This window comes from Nestor notabilis, unplaced genomic scaffold (assembly GCF_000696875.1).
Source record: "Nestor notabilis isolate BGI_N333 unplaced genomic scaffold, ASM69687v1 scaffold13924, whole genome shotgun sequence".
Classification (NCBI taxonomy): domain Eukaryota; kingdom Metazoa; phylum Chordata; class Aves; order Psittaciformes; family Psittacidae; genus Nestor; species Nestor notabilis.
The window spans coordinates 56,119-80,222 of NW_009925595.1; the positions used below are offsets into that span (position 1 = coordinate 56,119).

Genomic DNA, 24,104 nt, shown 5'->3' on the forward strand with positions numbered 1-24,104 from the left:
AAAGCAAAAATGAAGTTTCCTTCTCTGGCTCTGTAGCAAGTATTGCTGTTCTTATTACTGATCAGGAAAGTGTAATGGAAAAGAGTAATGGAAATTGAATCACACTAGCCCTTCTTGCCCCATACAATGATTAATCTAGCCAGAAATATGTCTCAGTGCCTTAACACATGACTTTCTTTGCTTTTAAATTATTTTTTTCCCTTATTATTTGGTTAACTTTTCATCTGATTACAGTAATTTATTATTTTTTTTTGTAGCTTATTAAGCTAGGACATTTTCTCTTACAGAAGAACCAGTTGTCACTGGCAACCTTTTCTGTGTTGTTACAAAATGTAAAGATGGATTAATGGGTCACTTACTCCTCTCTGTCATGGAAGGAATCATTCTGGTTCGAGATCATTATCAGGTTTGAGTAGTTTCTACACAAACAAGTGTTCTTTACAACATGCATTAAACTTTGGAAACTGATCAATATTTCTTTTTTTTTCTTTCCTACTGTTTGAGTGATGAGTTCTGACAGTAGCTATTCAAAGATGAGGTTTGTATAGATATAGCTCTGGTGCTTTTGATAGTGATATCCAGAAGGAATTCCTGTAAGTAAATATTGGTGAGCTTTAAAAGCTGCAAATATAACTAGAATTACTGGAATTCCTATAATGTGAATAACTAGATTGCCATTCAATCCCAAGCAGCAGCCTGTTCCTTTAAATATTGTGATACCGCTTATTTCATAAATCAGATGACATTTATACTGGTAAATCTTCACAAGAACAGCTGTGAAATCAAGCTAGATAGATACAAAAAAACTTCTTGATCAGAGTCATTCAAGCTAAAATAGCAATTGTGGTCACCAGTTGGGGTCAGTTTGTTTTTTTTTAACAGTGCGTGAAATTACCAGCAGGAGAGAGTAATGTTTGGCATTTTGAGACTCATCCAGAGTTGGAAGCATGCCTTTGGATAGAGCATGTATACGAGCACACAGAGACAAAATACTAAACTCATGTTTTCATTATGGAATTTGCTTCCTCTTTAAGAAATAGCTCTTCTAGTTTGTATACCTGGACATTTTGCCAATGTGAACAGCAATGTTTTGAGGCAGATGTCGGAGGCATCACTCGTATCTCAAAGTAAACTTTTGCAGAACAAATACATTTCTGAAATCACCACAGTTCTATGACCTACTTCTGCAAATATTAAAAAAAACTTGCAAAATCAGGAATGTGAATGTTCAGAAGAAAAGGTAAAGGTGAATACTATGCAAAGCATAATGCAAGAAAAACTTTGGATATGGGCATCCAGATATTTTGGTTTGCTGAATGGAAACTGATACTTAGAACATAATTTTATATATATATATAAAACGATAAAAATGGTTAGCCTAAACCAAGCAAATAAAAAGCAAAGCTAATATAATTTTGAAATACAATTTTAAATGAAAACGTTGACGTTTATGTTAGTGGATGAATCTCCTTGATAGGCTAAGTCAAGTTCACAAATATTTTTGGTTGCTTCCAAAACTCAGATCTTTGAATATTCCTTCATTCTTGAAAACCTCTTGCCCATTTTCAATTACAAATACAATGAGTAAAAGAGTATTACCTTACCCATATTCTCATTTGAAAATATGCATCATCTAGTTGCCAAGAAATGATACTTCAAGCAGTAACACCACCTCAGGGATTTGCTAACCCTATGATCACTGTGTTTTGCAGGATATTGAAAGAACGTGGCCTGCTTTTAACAAGGGGGATTGTGAGAGTATGGCATATATAAACCAAAAACTTTCCAAAGTTTTGGAGAGCTTCCTGAGAACCATGCAGAATACCAGCAATGGCAACTGTGAATGTCAACTAACGCTGGGGAATGTACAGACACAACTTCAAATGTAAAATCTTTTACATTTTGGTACCCTAAACGATTCTTGTTAAAGATGTTATGTTATGCATACATCTGTATCTTAAATTATGTAATTACAGAAGAAATACTGTTTATTGAAGTCTCTTTAAGCTTTGTTTATTTAACTGAAAATTGAGGGAACACAATGCACAAATTATTTAAGTAATTTAGGAAAACTCTGGATATTTCTAAAAGCCCTTATACTTTTGTTTGCAACAGATACTTGCTGCTCCACAAGTAGAATGCTTTGGGTCACAAATAAGAAAATTTGAAGTTTTCCATGACCTCAGTTGAGTAAAAATTTTGATATCTTTTAATTTTTTATTTAAAGGTGTTTTCCTATGGTCTGGTCCTCTCAGCAGCTGGATATCTTTTGCAAAACATTAAACATTCATATCAGTTCAATCAGAAACACAGGATGGTGTTTTTAAACTGACAGGCTTGAACTCCAAACAATTTCAGATATTTGCTCATCGCTGGAGGGAAAATAGTAGATTTTAAGTAAATGAATAAAACTGCTACTACAGAGTATTTCAAACTTGCTGTCAGTTAGAAGTGATCTTTGTTATCATTGTTGCTATACTGGTTTGACTGATGGATTGTTTTCATAATTGCTTTGAATTGTCTCCGTGAATTCTGTTAATAATACAGAAGAACTTGAGCTTAGATGATGCTTTTATGGACCATAGACTCATGTGCAGTTTTTGAATGGTAAATAATACCTGATCTGTGTGAACTCTTTATTACTTAAATTATAAATAGATAGAGTTTATTGGTCCTGAACTGCAGTGCTTTGTATCCCTAAGTTTCAAAAATGTGTGTTTAGTAAGAAACACGGAAGTGAGACATTGCTAGACCTTTTCTGTAAGCTACTGTTTGCTAGAGTGCTTAACCATCTTGGGAAGATATCTACATTTGCAATCTCATTAAATATGATGATCTCTACACCATGTAAATACAGCATGAGAGGGTCTGTAGAGTTGCTTACTGCATATACAGTGTGTGCACATAGAGCCTAATGTGACCCTTTTGCCTCTTTTAGTGGCTGTTTCACTATTCACGTCATTATACATAGTAATGTCAATCACTTAGTTCTGATAAATTGTGAAACTGAGGTTATCGTTTCAGGGTGGCTGAAAATTTGGAGCTACAGTTGTCAGAAAATCCAGCAGCAGCATTTCTCAGCAATTTTAATCTTTTGAATGGTGGGTTCCAGTTTTCTGCATTTTTTTACAAGTCACTGCTGTGTAATTTTGTAGAACAATAACTGTTTCATTGTTCCTCAATGAAAGTTCCTCAGACTGTCAAGGGATATGACTTATGGAGACTACTGACTTAATGCAATCTATTTTCACTGTACACGTGTGCCCACAGATGTGCTTGAGTTGGCACAGGACAGCATAGGTTACTCTGTCAGACCCTGTCCAGTAAGATGCACAGATTCATTAGAAAGAAGAGGGGACTTAGTGGAGGAAGACAGCTACTTGATTAACTTCAGATGTTCTCATAATATGGAGATATAAGATAACCTTTGCTCCTACAGGATAATGCAAACAGATGCACAAACCCTTCAGTCTTCCAGGAGAGTGACCTTTACTTTTTAAGTAGAAGTGAATTAAATGATAGGAAGTTTTGTGTCCTTTATCACCTCTTAGAATAAATCTAATGAAAAGGATACAGTCTGTGGGCAATTTGATTAAGCAGATTGGTACTGTCAGCACTATTTTTCTTTTCTTCAGGTATGAAAGTCAAAGAGTGTGTGCAGAATCTTACTCAGCTGAGGCTTGACATTGGTTCTCTGAATATTTCTGAGGAAACTATCAGTACCATCTTGGAAGCTAGTGTCTTTCATTCAAAGGTAAGAGATCAGGAAAAGATATTAGTTAAACAGGTCAACCTGTATATAGCCTGGTGTGCCAATCGAAACAAAACAAACCACCTTGTTTATACGGAATCTTATCATTATCACTTCTATGCAGAATATTTTGTGAGATTTAGGGCTTCAAAATAACAATGTGAAACATTAATAGATCAATTTATAGCAGCTCATCTTCTGGTCTAAATGACATTACTTTCAGCAGTGTTCTATCTTGTGTGCTGACATGGACTTTGAACTTTGCCATCTTGGTACTGTAGAAAAGGTGAAGGTTCTTGGAGAAAACATTTTGTATCTTCGATCTCTGATCCTCGCAGTATAGAGTTGTCTGATTTGATTTTTTTTTTAAATTATTTCATGTGCTTCTTGCTGTTCTCAGATTGTTTTACCAGTATCTTTCCTTACCTCCACTTTATTTCTGTTCTCCCTTGAGTATTGTCTAAAGGGTGGATTGTCTAAGTTTTCTGAGTGAAAGACTGTGTGTGTTATCACTGCTACTGATTCCTGTGGTCCCAGTGATAAGTAGAAATCATGAAAAATGTTAACTCACATGTTCTCACTCCTGTTGAAGTTTGTATGGCTGGAAAGAGTTGGGGCACATTTGGTCTAAACTAATCAGGTCAATCAAGCAGCCACTGGGTGTCACTGATGCTCCACTTGCAGAAACAGTTGTAAGATGTTCATGAAAAGTGTGTCTATAAAAAAGACAGTTCAGACCATCCTGACGTCTTACAGATGATTTGTTCTTTTGCATCTTTGGCAGCGTGACTGCCTTTGTTGTTAGCTTGTTTGGATACCAGTAAATGGTAGTGAGAGAAATTATCTGGAAGTGATTCAGTTAAACGGGATTTGGTGCACCTTTGATTTTCTGGAATTATAATGCTAATCAACTGAATTTTCAAGTGACTTTCTATCCTTATTTTTTTTGCCAAAGTCCTATGTAGAATGTAGATATGTGCACACATCTCACATTTGCATATCTGTACAGATGTGTATTTTTTGTTTGCTTAAGTGCTTAAATCCTCCCTCAGTCCAACTGGAACATTAAAGCTTATGCCTCTTACTGATTAGGCAAGATGCACAAGTACTCTTTAAAGCTATAATTTAGGCATACCCATTACATTTATTGTATATATAGACACTGTCTGATAACCCTAATGATAGCTGCAGGCCCACTCCATACTGCTACTGTGCTTGCCTCTGGAATGGCAGGTCTGCGAGTTGTTTGTGCTTTTTTCACTTACCCTTAATTTCTACCACTATATCATGCTTTTGCCATGTCCATTGCCTTGTGATTAAGTGTTTTTAAACTTTAGACTGTAAGCATTCATTTACTGAACATAGGAGTTTGGATTAGCTCTGATACTTGCAAAGCTGCAAGGAATGTTCAGAGGGACTTAATCTAGTGGATAAAGTACTGAATGGGTTAAAACTGTACTGAAATGGTGATATTCATGTGGGGCATGAGGAAATAAATATAAAATTTTATAACAGAGTCACATTTCTTCCACAGAAAGTTGTTCAAATCAGTATCCTTTTATGCAGATAGCAGAATTGTATTTACATTCATACTCTGTTCCTTGCACATGCATAAAAAAGTGAATATTTAAATACATAGGAAATCCTTTGGCATCACAAAGGCAAAATTCATTTCCAGAATAAAAATCTAAATGCCAAATTAATAAATTGGAAATTAAAATGTTCATAGGATTAAAAATGTTAAATTGGATATCTTGACCAGCTTTGGCTCCTAATTTGATTTTCTTAGGGATCCTCTTCCTCACTGAGTACTGTCACTAGCTACAGATGCATTCACTAGAGGCATTACAGACAGATTCTTTCCTAAGGAGTACAATGGAGCCCTGAGTACAGTACTTTGACTCCTCTGAACTTCTAATTTTTCTGGACATGCTGCCATTTGCCTTTCAGACACTTCAGGAGAAAGGGTAGCTAAGAACTCCTGAGATATCTGGACTTCAAGCATTTGTCTTTTGATGTGACATTTTTGTAGGAAGAAATAAACTAGTATTATCCAAGGAGTTTTTATTGTAATCTCACCCAAGGTCTGCTTAGGCATTTGTCCCTTTATCCACTGTTAAATAATAACAATTCAAATGAGTGTTGAACTGAGAAGTGTGAGCTGGATCAGGGTGAGCATTGTACCATATAGGATCCCTAAGTCTTAAACGTTTGTGTGTCCTCTGAAAGAGGGAAGGTCCAGATTTTTTTTAGTGGTTTGTGCATCTAGATTTTGATCTGTAGGTGTTTCTGCAACAAACATATATATATATATATATATATATATATGTATCTGCTAGCATGGATATGTTCAGCACTGTACATATGTCTGCTAATGGTATGAATGCTCATAGAATGAATGATCAACCTGTTCACAAATGAAAGTAAATCTTTATAAGAAATATACTTCATTTCTTTATACGTACATAGAGTGTAAAGTAAGAACATACCAGTCTGATATAAAGCTGTATACTTAATTCAGGTCTGTGGGTGACTGTAAATTGCCATGTTACGTGACACAAATTTTCAACTTACTGACTATAGAAGAAGGTGATGCATTTCAGGGAGAAAAATTTTTAATACACATATATTATGATAGGTTTCTTACAGTGCCTTTGTGGTAGCTTTAACTGGAAGATGTGATGAAGAAGTACTCAGCCTGCTGCTAAAGCTACCTGAAAACAGTAAAACTTCCCTGGTAGTGGAAGAATTATGTTCTTTACCAGCACTGGATTTGTATACCATGTTTGTACTGATTATACAGAATTTGAACGTACGTCATATTTTTTACAAGGTAAGATGGGGAAAACCAGCATGCAGTTCCTATGATTTTCTTTTGAAGGTGGTTTAAAACATGCAGCTAGATAAATGAAATGGTTCTATTATCTCTTCAGATGTTCTTTCTCTATGAAGCAAACACTGGACGTATGGCACTTTTTCTGTCTTCATTTAACTCCACAAAATAAACACAACAGTCGAAGAATGGGATTGGTAGATGCTACTGTATTCCGTTTCTTGCTTCCTCAGGAAAATCATCACAGAGTTAATCATGAAAGCTTTAGAGAAAACACAAGAGATAGAAGACATAGTTTTATTGCTCTTTAGCAGAGTTTGCAATTCCTGCAATTACTCACTTCTTAATGTGAAAGTGTGGGAGACTGATGTGACATCATTGGAACTAAAGCAAGCATAGGAATTTGCATTACAAGAATTACAAAATTATTCTCAGGGAAAAATTCATAGCACACTGAAATGCACTTTATTTGGTGTAGAAATCATGTTGGAAATTCAGGTAGCTCCTTCAGAAAGCTTTTCCAGCTCTCAGGATAAATCTCTCCATAAGCCAAAACCTCCTATATTTTATATGACCCAAGTCAAATGACTTTGACAAGAATAATACAGTGCCAAAACTATAATGAAGGGGATACAGAAGTCTGTAGCAAAATTGTATTATCTGTGCAACTGCAGATAATCTGGGATATAGTGTGGGTTTTCAGTGAGATAATATTTTTACTTGTAAGAACAAATTATTGAGTGGGATTTCTGATAGCAGACATTTATTTTGGTTCTTTTGGGATAATGGATTGACAGAACATAAAATGTAAGTACAAGTAGTTGAAAACAGGTATAACATATGGGAGGAAGAATATTTTATTCATCTCTATTGTGCATGCTGCATGTGCAGTTAAACAGGTTGGCCACACACTTTTAAAAATAAGACAGTTTCCCAGCATATGTTAAGATAACAGAAGAAAAAGAAAAGATTTCTACTTTCTGAATTATGTGCCAACCAAGAGTGGCAGAGGGGAAGCAGGGGTGGGGTGGGGGAGGGAAGAAGTGGAGAGAGAGAAAAAAAACCAGTGCTTATTCTTATGGACTTTTCTACTGAAGCCTTACTGTAGCACAGTTAATTCCTAGCAAAGAAAAAACATTAGCATCTTGGGTAGGAGACCTCTTTTCAGCTTGGTAGATATAACATGTTTGGTTTTTAATTCCTGATTTGTCATAGGCCAGTTCTAACATTACCAGAGAATTTTCCTTTAGCTGAATTTGAGAGTAACTGGGGAGTTATACTAAAAGGAGTTTTGTTAAATCTGGTTTGCAGGAACATTGTACAATCAGTTTTATAAAAGACTGAATAATTTTGAGTGTTTCATTGAAAGGTTAAAATGTATTTCTAATGGGAATTTATTGTTGTAATTTTTTTTTTCCTTCTTTTCCAAGGTTAAGATACCTTCTGAGGTAGACAATGTACTAAACATGCTACTGGAAGTGGTTTCTAGTATCAGGTCTCTTCTCAATAAAGCCCATTACGTTATGGAAAACCTTCCAGTGTTCCTCCAAAGAATTCAAAATATTGGTGCGCTCGACATCTCTGCATTGCAGCAGGTATCTGTATGGTTTCGATATACAAACTTAATTCCCATTGTAAGGTACTTTTTTAGGGATGTATGCTTAGTAAAGAGGAAGACTAGTAGAAATTGTGTCCTAGAAAGTTAGGAACTTAGAGAGAAGAAATAGCTTTGCTTTTTTAAAGGGTAAGATTTCAAGATAGCATGTGCTGTTGTATCTGCCATAGGTTTCTGTTTGTGTCACTTCAGGTTTTTGTGTGATAGTTCTGCTTGGCACTTAAAAAAATGTGGCATGAGGTGGAACTGAGCATATTTCTTTTGTTGCTCTCTTTAAGGGCAGTTGCTGTATGCACATCTATACAGCTAGCACAGTGGTGAATCTAGTGTTAAATAAGTGCAATTCCTTAAGAAGACCTTCTGAACCCTACAGCATACCTCACCTTCTGGAAATGCTATTCTTTGTGGAAAGTTTATGAATGTATCTGGTTCTAAAATTGCAAATCTCTAAGAGATCCCTCAGTGGTAAACAGTCCAGACTGGTTTGTGACTACAATACAGAGTAAATGCTTCCTTAAATAATGTTTTCCCTAGTGATATGAATCTTTTTCAAGATCTTCTAATCTGTGTGACAGAGGTGTGTTGTTAAATGCTCTTCTGTGCATATTAGTTTTGGTTTTGATCCTCCCTTTTGGGGTAGCTCTTTGTCTGAAGCAATGAAAGGAGGTTTTCATCAGATGCTCACATCTTTTCTGCTTTCCTGAAACTAGTTCTGTTTGTGTCAGACTTTTCTTTGAACAAATGAAGTATTTTTTTTGGAGTGAAGTCCTAAAGTTGCTTATTTGATTGAAGAACCTCTGAAAAGGTCCTGTTTTCCTGTTCAAAAAGAGTTTGCAAAGTAGCAAATCTAACAGTAGAGGGCCTTCTGGTTGTAATTATAATCTTTGCTCCGTGGCAATCCGTATTCTGTGGTCTAGCATACTTCTAAATTTGGAATTTTTGTTCCTTTTTACATCTTACCTTTTTTGAGTCACTTTTTCTGGCACAATCTTTGTTTTCTTAGTTTTTTTAATTCCTTTTTTCTTGAGAAATTTCTTCTTGGCTTTATCATCTAATAACTTGTGGAGGATTAAAAAATTCAGTGTCTATTTCTTTTGTTAATAAATCAGATATTTAATGTTTTGAAGGGTCTTATGTCTCTCTTTTTTCTCATTTTGTAGATTAGTAAAAGTTGTTTATTTTTAAGTATCTTTTCCTTTTCAGGTATAAGTGGATTTTTTATTACTTTCTATTCCTACCTTTGAATATTGATTTTTTTTTTTTTTTTTTTTGCTTCTTTTCTGTAGTGGCCAAACTTGTGCTATGAATAAGTGCACTACTAAAGTGAAAATATTGCTTATGCACTTCCCTTCTTAAATATTTTCTTCTATTTCCAAAGAAGTCCATCCCTCCGGGTTTTTATTGTCATGATATCTTGCAGCAAAGTAGTTCAGTGACCTAGGAAGATTATCAAATGATGTACGTAAAGATTTTTAAGGTAAAAATACATAGCTCTTCATCATAGAGTAAGACAGATTGTCTCCTTCATTAACTTTTAACTGAAAAAGTTATTTTGAAGTTCATTAAAAAAAACAACCAAACATCTATGATAAAAAAGGTAATAAAGCAATTGTGAATTATGCATATGGATTTTTGTCTGAAAGACAAAACTAAAATACCTTTAAAATATCTGTAAAATGTGAAGTTGAATTGGTATGCTACATACTGTGTAATAAAAGATTATGTTAAAACCTCAATATCTACCGGTCAGTGGTATTTGGAACACAGAGCCACATTCTACTGTTAACAACACTGAGTGAATGGTTAACTCCCTGAGGAAAAACACTCTGATTTCAATCATGATTTTTGTTTGATGCTTTGTTGTTTGAAATCATTCGCTTGTATTTCCATAGGTAATTTTTGGTATATTTGTCACTCATGAATGGATATGCTGGAGAGGACTTGCAGATTTACTGAATGCTGTCAATTGTGAAAGGTGTCCTCATTCTGTAATCCCTCCACTAATTTGAGCAAGTTTTCTGTTGAAAGTATCATTACTGAAAAGCCTCTTGTTAGTTCTGACAAGTTTATCCATGGCTAGTATGTTTACTCTTGTCTCAAAAATTTTCAGTAGCTTTTATAACTTCTTTGACTTGCCCATGTGTTTGTGTAAGGCCAGTCATAGTCCTTCTCTGTTCTGCAAAGTTAAATAGATTTTTTTTGTTTGGTTTGTATTTATATCTTATATAATATAAATATATATATGTTTGCTTGGTTTAGTTTTATATCCTTTTGTAACAGGCTCTCAGTTGTCTCAGACATCCTAGTGTTATCTTCATACACCATGTTAAAAGTATTTTGAATGCTGGGGACAAGAAATGTGTACAATCTTTGAGGGAAATTATAGCTGATAACTCTGGTAGTTCTGCTCATTCATGTCTATACTTCCTAAAATTACTTTCTTAATCTTGCATTCACTTTTTTGTAAGCTGCATACATTTTTCTGTCTTACTTGATCAAGGATCAGCAATATACCCAGGTAAGCTCCATTTTATGATTTCAGCTGGTAAATAATGTTGTGCACTCATTCTTTTTATATTTGATGTACTGCACTCATTCTTTTAATATTTGATTTACTTTAAATTAGGTAATTGGTTTCTTGCCATATTGCAATCTGATGATCTTTTCTCCTGAAATGCCTTCTGCTATTAAATTATAGGCAAATCTCAGTTATTTACTTCATTCTGGGCTAAAAACTTATCACAATAAGTGATCACAAAGATCAGTCTCACAGGAATAACACTAGTAACTTTTCTGTGATCCAATATTTTTTTTTTTCCTTTTAAGACCATCCCTGCAATATCTTCTTAATGCCATTTTTTAACCACCACATAGGTATTGGATTAATGCTGATTAGTATTTTCAAGGGCAAGAACACTAGTTGGTTATTAGACTTCACCTAGTTTAGAGATAGTATATATCTTTTTTAGGAGAAAGCACTTGTCTTACCACACAAATATACTGTTAGTCTGGAATGATTCTATGATGCATCAAATTCTACTCCTCATATACTTTCTTTCTTTAATTGCTCTCCACTTTAAAATTCGTTGTATATCTTGCCTTATTAAACATCACAACAAGATATCCATTATTTCCCGGAGCATTATGTCATTCTTGAGTATAGTTGGATTTTCTACTTTTTATTCAATTATTGCCATCTAAATTTGATAAACTTCTGAAGAACAATTCAACCACATCAGTAATTTTACCATTTTTTTAACCTGAATCTTTCAATTTCAGTACAATAAAAACCTTGGTTTATTATGGCTCTACGCAGAAGTAGGAATATCTGTTTCTCTGCGTTTGTTTCTTTTATCCCTTTGGTTTCATTAGACTTTGAATTATCTTTAACCACCTTGTAGTTTTCCAGGAATATTGCCTTTTTTCTCTCTTTCTTAATGTGATGATTCTGAATTTATTTTAGTTTCGTGTTTGAGCTATAGTTTGGCTTGACTTTTTAGGTTTCTTTTGTTGAACAGTTGATGTTTCTACTCCACAAGAATTTGTTTTTGTTTATTTATTTATTTATTAAAGCATACAGCTGTCTAATTAGGTCAGAAGCCTCTATGCTATGAGGTTTTTTTCCTCCATTTAAGAATCCAGCTCCAGATAGCTTTTTTTAATCTTCAGTAGCAGCCTTCTTCTTCCACGAATCTGTTGGAGCAACTGACTCGACTAATTACTTTCTTTATAGGAGGCTGCTTGTCTGGAGTCATCAGCTTTGATTACAAACCTACTTCATTTAGTTTAAACTAGGACAACTGGATCAAAGATAACTTTTTTGGGAACATCCATCCTAGATAGTTCTCCCACTTTATCAAAGCCAAATTTTAGGTAACATATCTTACTGAGTCAGTGGATATTTAGTTGAAAGACAGTAAGTAGATTCAGTCTGTTGGTGGCAGCTTACTGCATAAATATTCAATATTTAGATTTCAAGTTATTTTTGATTGGAATTGGAATTAATTGGCAAGTTTGTACTCTGACTGAAAGAAACCTCATTTATTCTTCTAGAGCAAATAGTGACTAATAAGGATTCAAACCCACTTGTATTCAGCATTGTGTATACGTAAACTTTATTCCACCAGTAAAGTCCATGCAAACATTAATTCAAGAGCTGTAGATGATGGTATTACAAAATCTGGTTATTATTTATTTACTATGCTGTATGTTGAAACTGTATGCAAAAACTCAGATCATTTAGAGCCAACACTGAGTTGTAAATAACACTTTTTTAATATTCCTCCATGATTACTAAAGAAGCACCTGGCACTTCAGTAAATGCATTGATCAGGATGAACTGTTTCTAAGAGCACAATCTCTAAACTGTCTGTGATTTATTCTTTATATAAAGTGCTGTGCTGTTTTCAAAATTGACTCTTCTGTTAAAAAAAACCCCAAACCAACAAACAAAACAAAACAAATAATCCAATGATAAAATGATAATTTATTCCAGCGTGAAATGTGTTTGGTTGACATATCACAGCCTTTGTACTATTTGTCAGTTGCGTGGTCTTCGAATGATATCTGATGGTCTAGGTATGTTTTTCTTGACAGGCATCTGCAACAGTAATGAGGATCATGCGGTCCAATGCAGCCTTCAGTTATACTCTAGCAGCATCTTGCCTTGCAGTTGTTTCATCTCTTAAAACTGCATCTGTACAGCCTTCCATGAGATACCAGTTACAACTGAGAATGTTATTTGAAAAATGAAGCTGCACAAAGGAGGCTGGTTTTTTGTTTGTTTTGTTTTGTTTTTTGGTTTTATGTGGTGAATGATGGTGCTCATTAGATGTACACTAGTCATGAGCGAATGGCAATAATAAATGCTGGTATGACTCAAGATGTGCAAAAACTAGAAATGCATCTAACAAGTTAGATGTAGTGGAAAAATAGGCTTTTAGGGCATGTACACTTGATTTTTATTTTTTTTTTTTCTACGTAGCAGCTGTTTTCACTGCAAACATTCATATACAAAATGGTTTGGATTGTTTCTGCTGTCTTTGACACAAGACTAATCTACCAGAAAAGTAGACTTTTTGTGAAAAGTGACATTATAATCAAGGAATATGTAGACAAGTGGTTTTGATAGTTTCATTCTTTTTCTGCCTAACTGATACGCAGTTTTTTTCAGTATAATGTAGTACATTATACTACTGTCTTTCATCAAGTATTCTGGCAACTAAAACCACATTACCCTCTTCTCTTCTCCCCTATGATAAAGGTGATCAGAAAAACAGAAAAGAGCAGAGTAGGCTCTCATTCTTATAGGCAGTTACAGTAATCTAATTTTGTCAATTGTCCTGGATACCAAGACTGAGAGAACACCAGGGCTTCTCCCTGAAGCTACTAAAATCAACTTTAATTCATCTGTATTTCTGTTTGTTTTTTCCTAGTTCGTGCAAGGTGGGCAGTTCAGAAGTTCAGCTGTTGGGTCCCTAGAGTCTGTAACCAAGGCAGTGTGTAAAGAAGAATCTTCATTTTTCAGCAATGCAAACCTGTTCATTGACATGCCCAGAATCAATGGACTCTTGGAGGATGATATGGCAAAATATGGCATTCAGGAAAACTATCAATCAGAAGTTGTATGTATGCATTCAGAGTTTAGAGAAGTTCTCCGTCCTAAATCGAAGTGTTTATATACCAGCTGTCATCTCAGTTGACACTGTAATCCTGAGCACAAGGGTTGATCAATCGAAGTTTTATGGCTACAAGATAATTGTGGATGAGGCATAAGTGATTCTTGTTGTTTTCTATCTTTACAAATAATAAATAAGAATATTCCTGTCTTAGAGACATATTTATTAGAATTTTTAGAGCACTTGGTATTAAAAATGTATCTCTGAGATACAAGATTGAGAATTCATTACTTCATGCCTTTCTTCTGTGAGCACAAAGCTGTGGTATTATTGTGCAGTAAAATACTCAAGCCCTCTGGATAAAATGTTTTTTAATAGTTGATATTCCTATTCTTTTTATCAAGTGTCTAGAAAATCTCCTGGCTCTTTTATAATTTCACCTTTGCTCCCTTTCCTCAATACATTTGACTTGCCCTGATTAATTTTAGTACTGTTAACAACCTTGTTAGTGCCTCAGTGGCCCTGTGCAAGAGAATACAGTGATAGAGTGTCACTAGGGAAGGATCTGTGACTGTGGATCATGGCTTTCTCATCTATCTGTTTCTACAGCCAGAAACTGATTCTGGTTTTGCTGGTACCCTGGGGAGGGAGCCAGAGCTCTGCCCTAGCCTTCTTCAGTTATGTGTGTGGGATAGCAGTAATCAGGCAGCTCTGCTTTTCTTTCCTATTTGAAGAACGAAGTTAGCAGGATGGCTGATTAGAGAGATTGACTGTGACTTAGCTTCTTTTAAAGCTGTTTACCAGAAGTGCTGTTTCTCAATTATTTATTAATTTATTTATTTTTTTAATACTGTCACAACTGGAGTGTTGTAAGACATTTTACCTCAGGACCTTGAAATATCTTTTAAGTGTGTTAGTTCCAGCATTCATATTAGTGAACAAATCCTGTTTCTTTAATTTAAAAAAAATGGTAAACAAGGCAATGTAAAATCAAAGTAGAAACATTTATAGGAGGCAACAGAATCTCAATCTGTACTCCTTCTCAGTGATTAACTTGCACTTATTTTGTGTACCAGACACTTGCCAATGACTTTCTGAAAATCACAGCAAACTCAAATTAGCTGGTCTCCTGTGTCTTCAGGATATTGATGTTTCTGACTGGCTAGCTTGGAGCCTTCTAATTCTTTGCTGTCATATAGCAATGATTGTGTTTAGTAATGATTGTTCCCTTAAAGAAGGCAAAAAATTGGACAAAGAAACACTTGTTTCTTAAACTTTGGCAGGAGTTTAAATGGTTTTGGCCTAGTTTTCGATTATGTACAATAATTTGTCTTCCTTGGCCAGTTAATGATGTTACTTAATGTTTCTTCACAGCACTGGAAATGGGATATTTCTAAATCCACTCATAATACATAATAAAAAAAACCCACCACAAAATGCATGAGTTAGGCATAAAAATCTAAACGTTTCTGATAGGAAATTCATTGTCTTTACTTGAGTGCAAGTGCAGTGGAATATTTTGGGTCTTGCAGTGGGATATTCCTTGGATCCCAGTTCTGAAGGATGTACATTCTAAAGCATTAACAACCCATCTGATGTAGGAACATGTTTTTTTTTCATTAAGGAATTGAAAAATGAACTGATTAGATTTTTCAAATCAAGAAATTATCTCATGGTATTTTTTCCCTGTGATTTTAGTAGGTTCTTACAAAATTATACAGATAAAAAAAATCTGTATTTGTGAAGGAATTTCTATATATCCACTTCTTTCTTAAGTAGGAATACAAAGCTACAGAGCAACCAAGGGTGGGGAGTAAATCTGAGTGGTTCAAAGTCACTCTTCCCTCAGCATTTGTCTTCTGGGCAGATATTTTGTGTGTCCTTTCACTCTAAAATTCAATAATGTAGCTTTTAGGATAGACAGGGTTCACAGGCTGGTTTTCACAAATGTGAGAACCTCTTTGGATTGTAATTCTTTTTTTGCGTGTCTCATGTTTAGAGTTCTGCATCCTCAATACTATCACTGACTGTGGTTAAATAATTCCTATTCGGGGACCTATAGTGCTTGTTTGGTGGCAATTGGATGGTATTTGACATGGTGCTGCAGCAGATGCTAAATTCGGACTCAAGCTTTTCTTTGAAATAAAATTAATAATAATAATAATGCAACTTCACCAGTGTTGTCTGTTTTAAACATGAGTGAATCTGTGCTCTTGCAGCTCCATTTTGCTTGAAGCTTTATCAGGAGATTTTGCGGTCTTCTAATGGGGCTTTGCTATGGACTTTCCTAAAACCTTTATTGCATGGGAAGATACTGTACAATTCAAACATCAACATGATTGACCTGGTGATGAAGAAGGTGAGTATCAAAGAAACACTATTTCTGTTTATTGATCTTTGTCTTTGTAGTTCATTTTAAATGTCCACTTCTTTTAGGATAGGTAGAAGCAATTGGATAATTGCCTTTCAGAAAACTGGATCCACCCTGACCCCTGAATTCTCACCTGGCTCTCAGTGTCAGCTTAATATATCTCTTGTCTTTTATTCTACTTGTTATAGTGTTTTCACCTCAGTGTGAAAAGCAGAATTTTGTTCAAAGTCCCTTAAATCTTGTATAGACAGATTAAAAAGAACACATTAGCAGAAGCAGCATGTGAATCATACTCTATCGAGGTGTAGGACATACGTATTCTAAATGAGCTTTTGCCCTCAACAAACATCTCTTATGATGGGAACTCTAGTGGGGCAGAATAAGGAGCTGTGGAGAAGGGAGGCTCCAGGAACGAAAGTCTGTTCTGAGGGAGTCACTGAGCTATATTTAAAAAAAACCCAGCCAACCAACCAAAAAACCTGCAGTGTATCCTTCCTGATTATGTTTCTAACACCAGTAATATGAATGACCAGTAGTAGCTGAGCTGCCATACGTGTGGATGCTGATGACTTCATATTATTCAACAGTTTTACTATCTTTGCGGTTTTGATATGGTAGCTGTTCTGTCTTTAGCATGATTATCCACAATGAAAGACTTGCTCGTGAGTAGCTTTGAGGCCTCTGTAAAAGGAGGGATGATGACAACTTATTTTAAGTATAGTTCTGTGTAAATTTTACATTTTTCTTGCAAATGTATGATTTTTACCCTGGAATATTACTGATTGCAAGAATGGTAATTAGGTTAATTTAAAAAGTAGAAAAAACATTACTGCTTGTAAGTGGTACAACAAAGGGCTGTAGTTACTTTGAATGTAATGATAACTATTTTCCATGTAAATGGAATACATTGTAGGATTCGGACTTATGCTTTAAAAAGGTAGCAAAAAACCCTTAAACATAACTAAGCCAAAAAACACATACTAGATAGCAGATACTAGGTAACTTTATGGTTTCTGCTGTGAACTGGAAATAAGGTTTCTGTGATTCCATATTTTGCTGTTAAATAATTTTAATTTGGGCAACAGGTCATTTCCCTAAAGCTGAGTAAAATTAATTTTAAGTTTTTAGTCAGCTAAAAATGAAGCTGCTTTTGACATTTATAGATGGAAATTCTATAAAGAACGAATGTGAGAAATGGTAATTATATTATATGTTACAAAGACATTTAAAATAAGGCACTTAAGACATTTCTATGTAATTTCACCAAATAATATGCCAAAACCATGTTCTTAAAGCATCTGTAAGAAAGATAAATGTCCTGACATACATTGTGCTCCCCTATGGATCTAGTGAAATCAGGACTGAGTAATACAGTTCAGGATGAAGTCTGCTTGTGTTCTTTCCTTGTTTTTTTTTCTTTTGAGTGGGGGAGTCAGTGTGGGTTTGTTTTGTTGTTTTTTTTGTTGTTTGTTTGGTTTTGTTTTGGTTTGGTTTGGTTTTTGTTCCTTTGTTTAGTTTTTTTAGTGCTCTGGAACAATACAAAGATTCTGATAGGTGCCTTCAGCAGAGTATCTAATTTGCTTTATGTATTCTTGGGCTCACAAAATTTCCACTTTCTTCTTGAGGAATCTGTGTTAATATACTCCCACTCTACCCCCAGACATGTAGATCTAACAAGCAAGTATGGATGTGTATCTGTTTATGTGTAAATATGAAAGTAGTAAGAGAGTTTCTTCAACAATTTTCTCAGTGGCTTAATTACAGAAGTCTATCTGCTATTGCTTGAACAGAAACAAAATTTAAATGCAAAATATTGTCCCAAGCATCTCGAACACAGCTACTAAAAAATAGCTACTAAAAATGACCCTGTAGCCCTTACAGAGCCAAATCTTCTACTGAAATTGGAACAGAAGTACTAATTGCTTTTAGATTATGTGACCACTTCAGCTATTTACTAAAAGAAAAAATCAGAGGAGTAAAGCTAAAAAGAACATTGATGCTTGTATATGAAGATACACTTTTTAAGTTTTTCACATGGACTATTTTGTTTCAAGACTGTGTAATTGATCATTCTTCAATAACTTGTGAGGTTGCTGGTTTTACCTTCTAGGAAGTCAACAGTTCTAATGCGTAGAATAACTGACCATCAGAGATAAAGCTTGTAGTGTTAACAGAGAGCAAAAAAGTTCAGTGCCAACTGGCATCCAGGAGTTCAAAAACCTTGTGTGATGTCTTTGATCCTTGTTTTTGCTACTGAACTTTTTGCCACTGAGCTGATCTTATGAAAGTACTTCTTATTTCAAAAGAGTCTCAGAGTTGATCTTATATTCAGGCAATCACATTAGAAGAACTTTGTGCTATTTCTTGATAATTTGAACAGTCAAAAGAATATATATATAAAGAAAATATAAATGTGGCAAGACAACTCAGAAATGAAAGAAAGCTAGCAAATTCATTAATTTAAATTTCCTGGCTTTTGTCTAGTATAATTATAAAAATTGATAATGTGTTGAGTAATTTCTTATTCTAAACTTACGTATCTGGTTGGCTTTTTGTAAGCACACTTTGCTTGTCAGCCTGTTAAAAGATGTCATTATAAAAGCAGTTCAATAAGCTTAAAATACCATTTTCATTTTTCTTACATCATGAGGAGGCTTAGACATATTTAGTTCAGGACCAAAGTTCATATTGAAGACTCTAATTTAATCAAAGGCAATATCCAGCCTAGATGTTATGAAGAATATTTATTTTAATGGATCTTCATGGACTAGAAAGAAGAGAACTTGATGAGAATTTTTATTAAACATCAAAGTCCAGCTAGTCATTAGCATACAAACTCACAGGAGCTGCTTTACCATAAAAGATTAAACATTCTTCTTGCCTTAGGTTCTGATTTCTGCTGTAATCAGTAAAGGCTGTATAGGGAAGAACTGAAGAATCACGAAAGTGATATTCCCTCAAATACTGTCCCAACTTTCCAAACCTTAAGAGTTAGACTTGCCAGGAGTTGATTGCTATAATTTGTCCATTTGCATTTTGAGCTTATATAAACTTTTAGTATTCAGTCTCTGTGGCGAGATGTTCTGCAGCAACCACCTCTTCCTCACTTGCTTGTTTCACTTCATCAGAGGCAACTTCTTTTTTAAAATCCTGTGTTTCTATCTCCCAAATATGTTTATTTCCCTTCTTTGCTTCCACTCTACCCTTTATTGTAATTTATTATTATTATATATATATAGCAAATTTAAAATTTGTTTAGTGCAGATATCAGAATGATTAGTCTGTATTCCTCTATTTCCTCTAGCATCTTTTCTATGAATAGGATTGCATTTGTAATTTTCCACTTCCCTGATAAATTATTTTTAATCAGCAGGTTACACTACAAAGAATTCTCAAAATATTTGATTCTCGAGTGCTCCTAGAGTTCTTGGCTGGGTGTTATCTTTTCCTGGAAACTACCTATTGCTCATTTAGTTAAACTTTATGACCTTTTTTTACTGTGCTTCAATTTGAGACATTCTCTAAAGTATCCTTTATGTAGAAGGCTTCTGATACAAGAACCTCCAGGCCTACCACAGTGAATGGGAAAGCAAAAAAAAATAAACAATCCCCTTTTGTCTTAGTCTTTCCTCTGCTATTTGAATTTACCATTTTTTTTTTTTTTTTTTTTTTTTTTTAAAAGAAAAGGGGAATTAACGGTTTGGAGTGGAATCATAGGTTTGGGTTGGAAAGGACTTTAAGATCATTTAGTTCCAACCCCCCTGCCATGAGCAGGGACACTTGCACTAAACTATGTCGCCCAAGGCTCTGTCCAACCTGGCCTTGAACACTACCAGGGATGGAGCATTCACTACTTCCTTGGGCAACCCATTCCAGTGCCTCACCACAGAATGAGGAGTCTCAGAAGTTAAATGCATAAAATCTTTCAGGAAAATACAAATATTTGCAAAGGTCTCTTTGGGGCTTTCTGTGCTACAAACAAGAAGAAAGAACCACCACAAATTGTTTTCCCATGTTCTGCTAGGAGCAGTGAATTAAAATGCTAAGGCAAAAAATCGTGTACTTTCAATAGGACTTACTGCAAAATGTGGTCCAAGTTGAAGTTTACAATTCACTGTCCAGACTGTGCTTCCAAATTTCACTCTTTTTATATATTTAGTCAAAGTAGTTTGAAGAAAAGACCCACAAGATCTGCAAATGCTTTCTTTTGAGTATATCCTAACAGTATTTTTTTTTCTGTCTTTCTGAAGCATGTCTGTGAAACTCTGTATGAAAGAGATATTATAAAATAGAGGTCTTTATGATACTTCAGGTAGGAAATATCCATACTGCAGGAAGACTTTAATTTGCTTGGTATTCAGAGACTAGAGCAGATACTTTAGTAGAAAAAAGAAAACATGGATATCCTTACTGATGATTATCAAAGTTAAATGGAAATGAGTTGGAGAAGATCTGAAGAGTGCCAGTTTTTCTTGTTTCTTAAGATTTGCTATGCACGATTTTTACTTCATTTGTGTCCATGTATTCTTTTTTCAGGCTAATTTCACTTTTAGTTTTGTGGAAAATGTGAAGACTTATTCTGAGACATGGCTTAGGATGTCTGAGGTTTTTAAAACCAGTGGAAATGTCCTCACAGTCTCATGCCTGCAGGTTGGTGAACTGGGATGGCTTCCTATTTTCAGGTTATTTTCTATGCAATGTAGATAGATTTTCTATGCATGTAAAACTGCCCATCTATCTGCCTTCAGGTTTAAAAATTGCTGAAAAAGAAGCAGATTAGCTTTAGGTTATAAGTCTATGATGTGGTACTGAGAAAATTTTGAGGTGCAAACAGTTAAAACTGACATTACCTCACTATGTGTCCAGTATTACCAGGCAACAGGGGAAATAAACCACATAGATACACCTACAGGCTTTATACTCTTACTTAAAACAAATGTAAGATTGTAGGAAGTAAAATATTTTATGGAACTTGCTTGTTTGTCACTTGTTACACACATTTACTAACAATGTGTGTAACTGATAAAAAAAGTACTGACATGAGAAAAATATTGACCAAAAAAAAAAAGAGTATTTTTGTTACTGGGATTTTTCCCATTCTATATGTTTGTGTCCTTTTTTCCCCTAATAAAATTTAGTTTTACCACGTTCAACTTGTGAAAACATGCATGGGAACACTTTGGGAAAATAAGAGCAATCCTGTCATTGTCCATACATATCAAATGAACTGTTACTTTTAAGTTCAATTAAGGAATGATGCTAGTAATCATGAATTTGACTTGCAGATGCCAGGATGCTCATGTAGAGCTAATGATTTTTTCCCCCTTAGAATTTGATGAATGAGGTAAAGAAGTTAAGATAATGTAAAAGGAACTCTCAAATGCCAGTTTTTAAAATTTTTTTACTGTATTACTATTAAAGGTAATAGTATAGAGGCCCAAAAGTCCTGCAGGAAAAGAAAATGGGTTCCTATCCTAGCAGAGTTGCAAGGACATTAAAATGGACTTGCAGTTAAAGTATTTGTAGTAAAGGACGACAGTGATGTAAGCAATGGGGAGTATATATTTTGCTGTTTACTTGAAATGTGTGGAGCTAACCTTTTAAGAGGGGAAGACAGGGAGAGGTTAAGTGACTTCTCCAGTGTTATGCAGGAAATCTTGGTAATGGAATTGAACATGAATGCATATGTATATTTTATATTTCTTTAAAGAATATAAACCTGACGTAATATCTAACACTTTTCATTTTAGGAAGCACTGCAAAGCAATTTCATAAAGCACTTCATAGAAAGTAATTTGGATATTGACATGGAAAAACTCTTTAAGAAAATGCAAGTATATGGTATGTACATAAAAGTACATATACTGATTAACCATATTAGCCTTGAATTTAGAATTATGTTCAATTGAAATGGAATGTTTTACCTACTTGAATGATACTAAAGTAACAGAATTTAAATTATCTTGTTCAGTTAGTCTCAAATATTTCTAGTTCTTTTTTTTCTTCTGAGTGACTAGATAATTTACATTTCAAAATACTGATAGAAAATGAGACTGGATAGAGTGTGTTTAACCAAAAGCTGTCCGTATTTTTTTTAATTCTCCTTTTGTTGAGAATTAGGTGTGTGTGATATCCTTGAACCTCAGAAAAGCTTGAGATACGGTTATAATCAGGGAACACCAAGGCTGGGCTCAGATTAGAGAGTAACCAGGGTCAGACCTAGCCCTGGGAATGGCCAGGTGGGGATATTAGGGTGATGCTGCGGCCAGCTCAGCAGAACCATGGACAGATCCGCAGCCAGGCTGTGATGTGATGAAAACTGGAGCCTGGGACAGGCCCAGCCAAAGCTCTGTGCAGCTTTGATGGGAAAGGGGATTATGCTGGAAATTTAAGTTACTTAGAGATTTTTATGAGATTTTAATAATTGAAAAAAATCCTGTATGTCCTGCTGCCAGTAGGGTATGTGCATGATAATTAAAATGCTTGCTGGTATGTGTCCGTACCAAAGCAGAGTCTAATGTCATTTAAGAAACATTCATGATTTTGAGGACCAGAAAGAAAGAAAAGTGTGAAAAAAGTAATAACAGAGAGTGTGACATCATGTACAAAGGAGCTTTAATTGAAACTGGTCTTGATTTGAAGGCTATGTTTGAAGGCTAGGTCTAGCTGCTCACATTTTCTCTAAGAAAAATGACAAATTATATCCTGAATTCAATCCAGAAAGTAAGAATCTGGGCTCGGTATTCTCCTTAGCCAAGGGACTCAAACTTGAATCTTCTATCTCTCAGGAAGATTTATTTAAACACTGAACTGTTGCTGAGTCTGGGTCAGCATAGCTCACCCCTCATGGTGAAGGTGGCTTAAAATACAACTGAAAAAGCCCTACAGAATCACACAATTAGAAAGAAAGGAGGGAGGAAAGAGTAAGTCTCTTAACATGCAAGGTCTGCTGGAAAATTAGCTGTCTCAATATATTAGCTCAGTAATAGATGAATCTTGTTTGTTTGGGTCTAACACTGGGAACTACATGAGTTATGGGGAAATAGTATTTCATTAAATAGATATCAAGATCAAGTTACCAGGTACCTCTTCCATGTTGCAGACAACATCATCAGAGAAACCTGTGTACGTGTTTCTCAAGCTACAGCTCTTTAACAGAGCTAAGAACATTTGACAGTAAATAAATGGTTAATAGTCTTGGTGGTGAACACAGGAAATCATTGAAATACAATGGCTATGAAACTAGAATTTCTTTATTTTAATGGAACACAGTCAATAAAATTAACATGATATAAAAAGTGAAAATCAATATGGGCTATAGATCACAATAGCATTTATGCTTTTGTGAAGTTGATCTGTCCAAAGTGCCAGAGCACTCTTCTGCAGTTACACTTTGATTACACTTCTTTTTACAGATTTGCTTTGTTATTTTGCATTTTGAAAAAAATGGCTAAGCCATTTTATTTTTATGTTGGTTTTGTATATGTTTTTTTTTTGTTAATTTTATTAGTCTTTAATCATGTGCAGCTGCTACTATAAACCTCTTATGTTTTTTAAAATTTCATTGCTTTTATACTGCATCAGCTTTTTAGTCCTGTAATTATCTGGTTGGATCCAATTAAAGTCTTCAATGTATCCATATATGTTATTGTTTTTATCACTCACAATCTGATTATTTCCATCCAAAGCTCAGATTTTCTAAAATCATGTGATCTGTGCAATTATATATTTTGTCTTCTAACTAAAGCTAATTTTCCCTTGGTTTATTACATCTACACTTGCATTAAGCTGACTTCTAATTACGTTGAAATCCAAGGTGTTTATGTTTGTATGTTTTGTTTACTTCTTTACAATTTTATAAATTGTTAACGGTCTTAGAGACATGCTATTCACCCTACTATTCCTGCTCCAAATTC

The 24,104-nt window shown here is 34.7% G+C and overlaps 1 protein-coding gene across 1 annotated transcript in view; it reads left to right on the plus strand.

The window, feature by feature from the left end:
- ABCA13 (ATP-binding cassette, sub-family A (ABC1), member 13) overlaps positions 1–24,104 on the plus strand; it is a gene marked incomplete at its 3' end in the record, with an annotated part of 141,259 nt that overhangs the window by 36,435 nt on the left and 80,720 nt on the right. The window contains exons 18-25 of the mRNA XM_010013136.1: positions 3,025–3,101; positions 3,636–3,754; positions 6,390–6,584; positions 8,015–8,179; positions 13,635–13,809; positions 16,034–16,176; positions 20,725–20,838; positions 21,939–22,029. Coding sequence (XP_010011438.1) covers positions 3,025–3,101; positions 3,636–3,754; positions 6,390–6,584; positions 8,015–8,179; positions 13,635–13,809; positions 16,034–16,176; positions 20,725–20,838; positions 21,939–22,029 — 1,079 coding nt within the window. The remainder of the gene's footprint in view (positions 1–3,024; positions 3,102–3,635; positions 3,755–6,389; positions 6,585–8,014; positions 8,180–13,634; positions 13,810–16,033; positions 16,177–20,724; positions 20,839–21,938; positions 22,030–24,104) is intronic.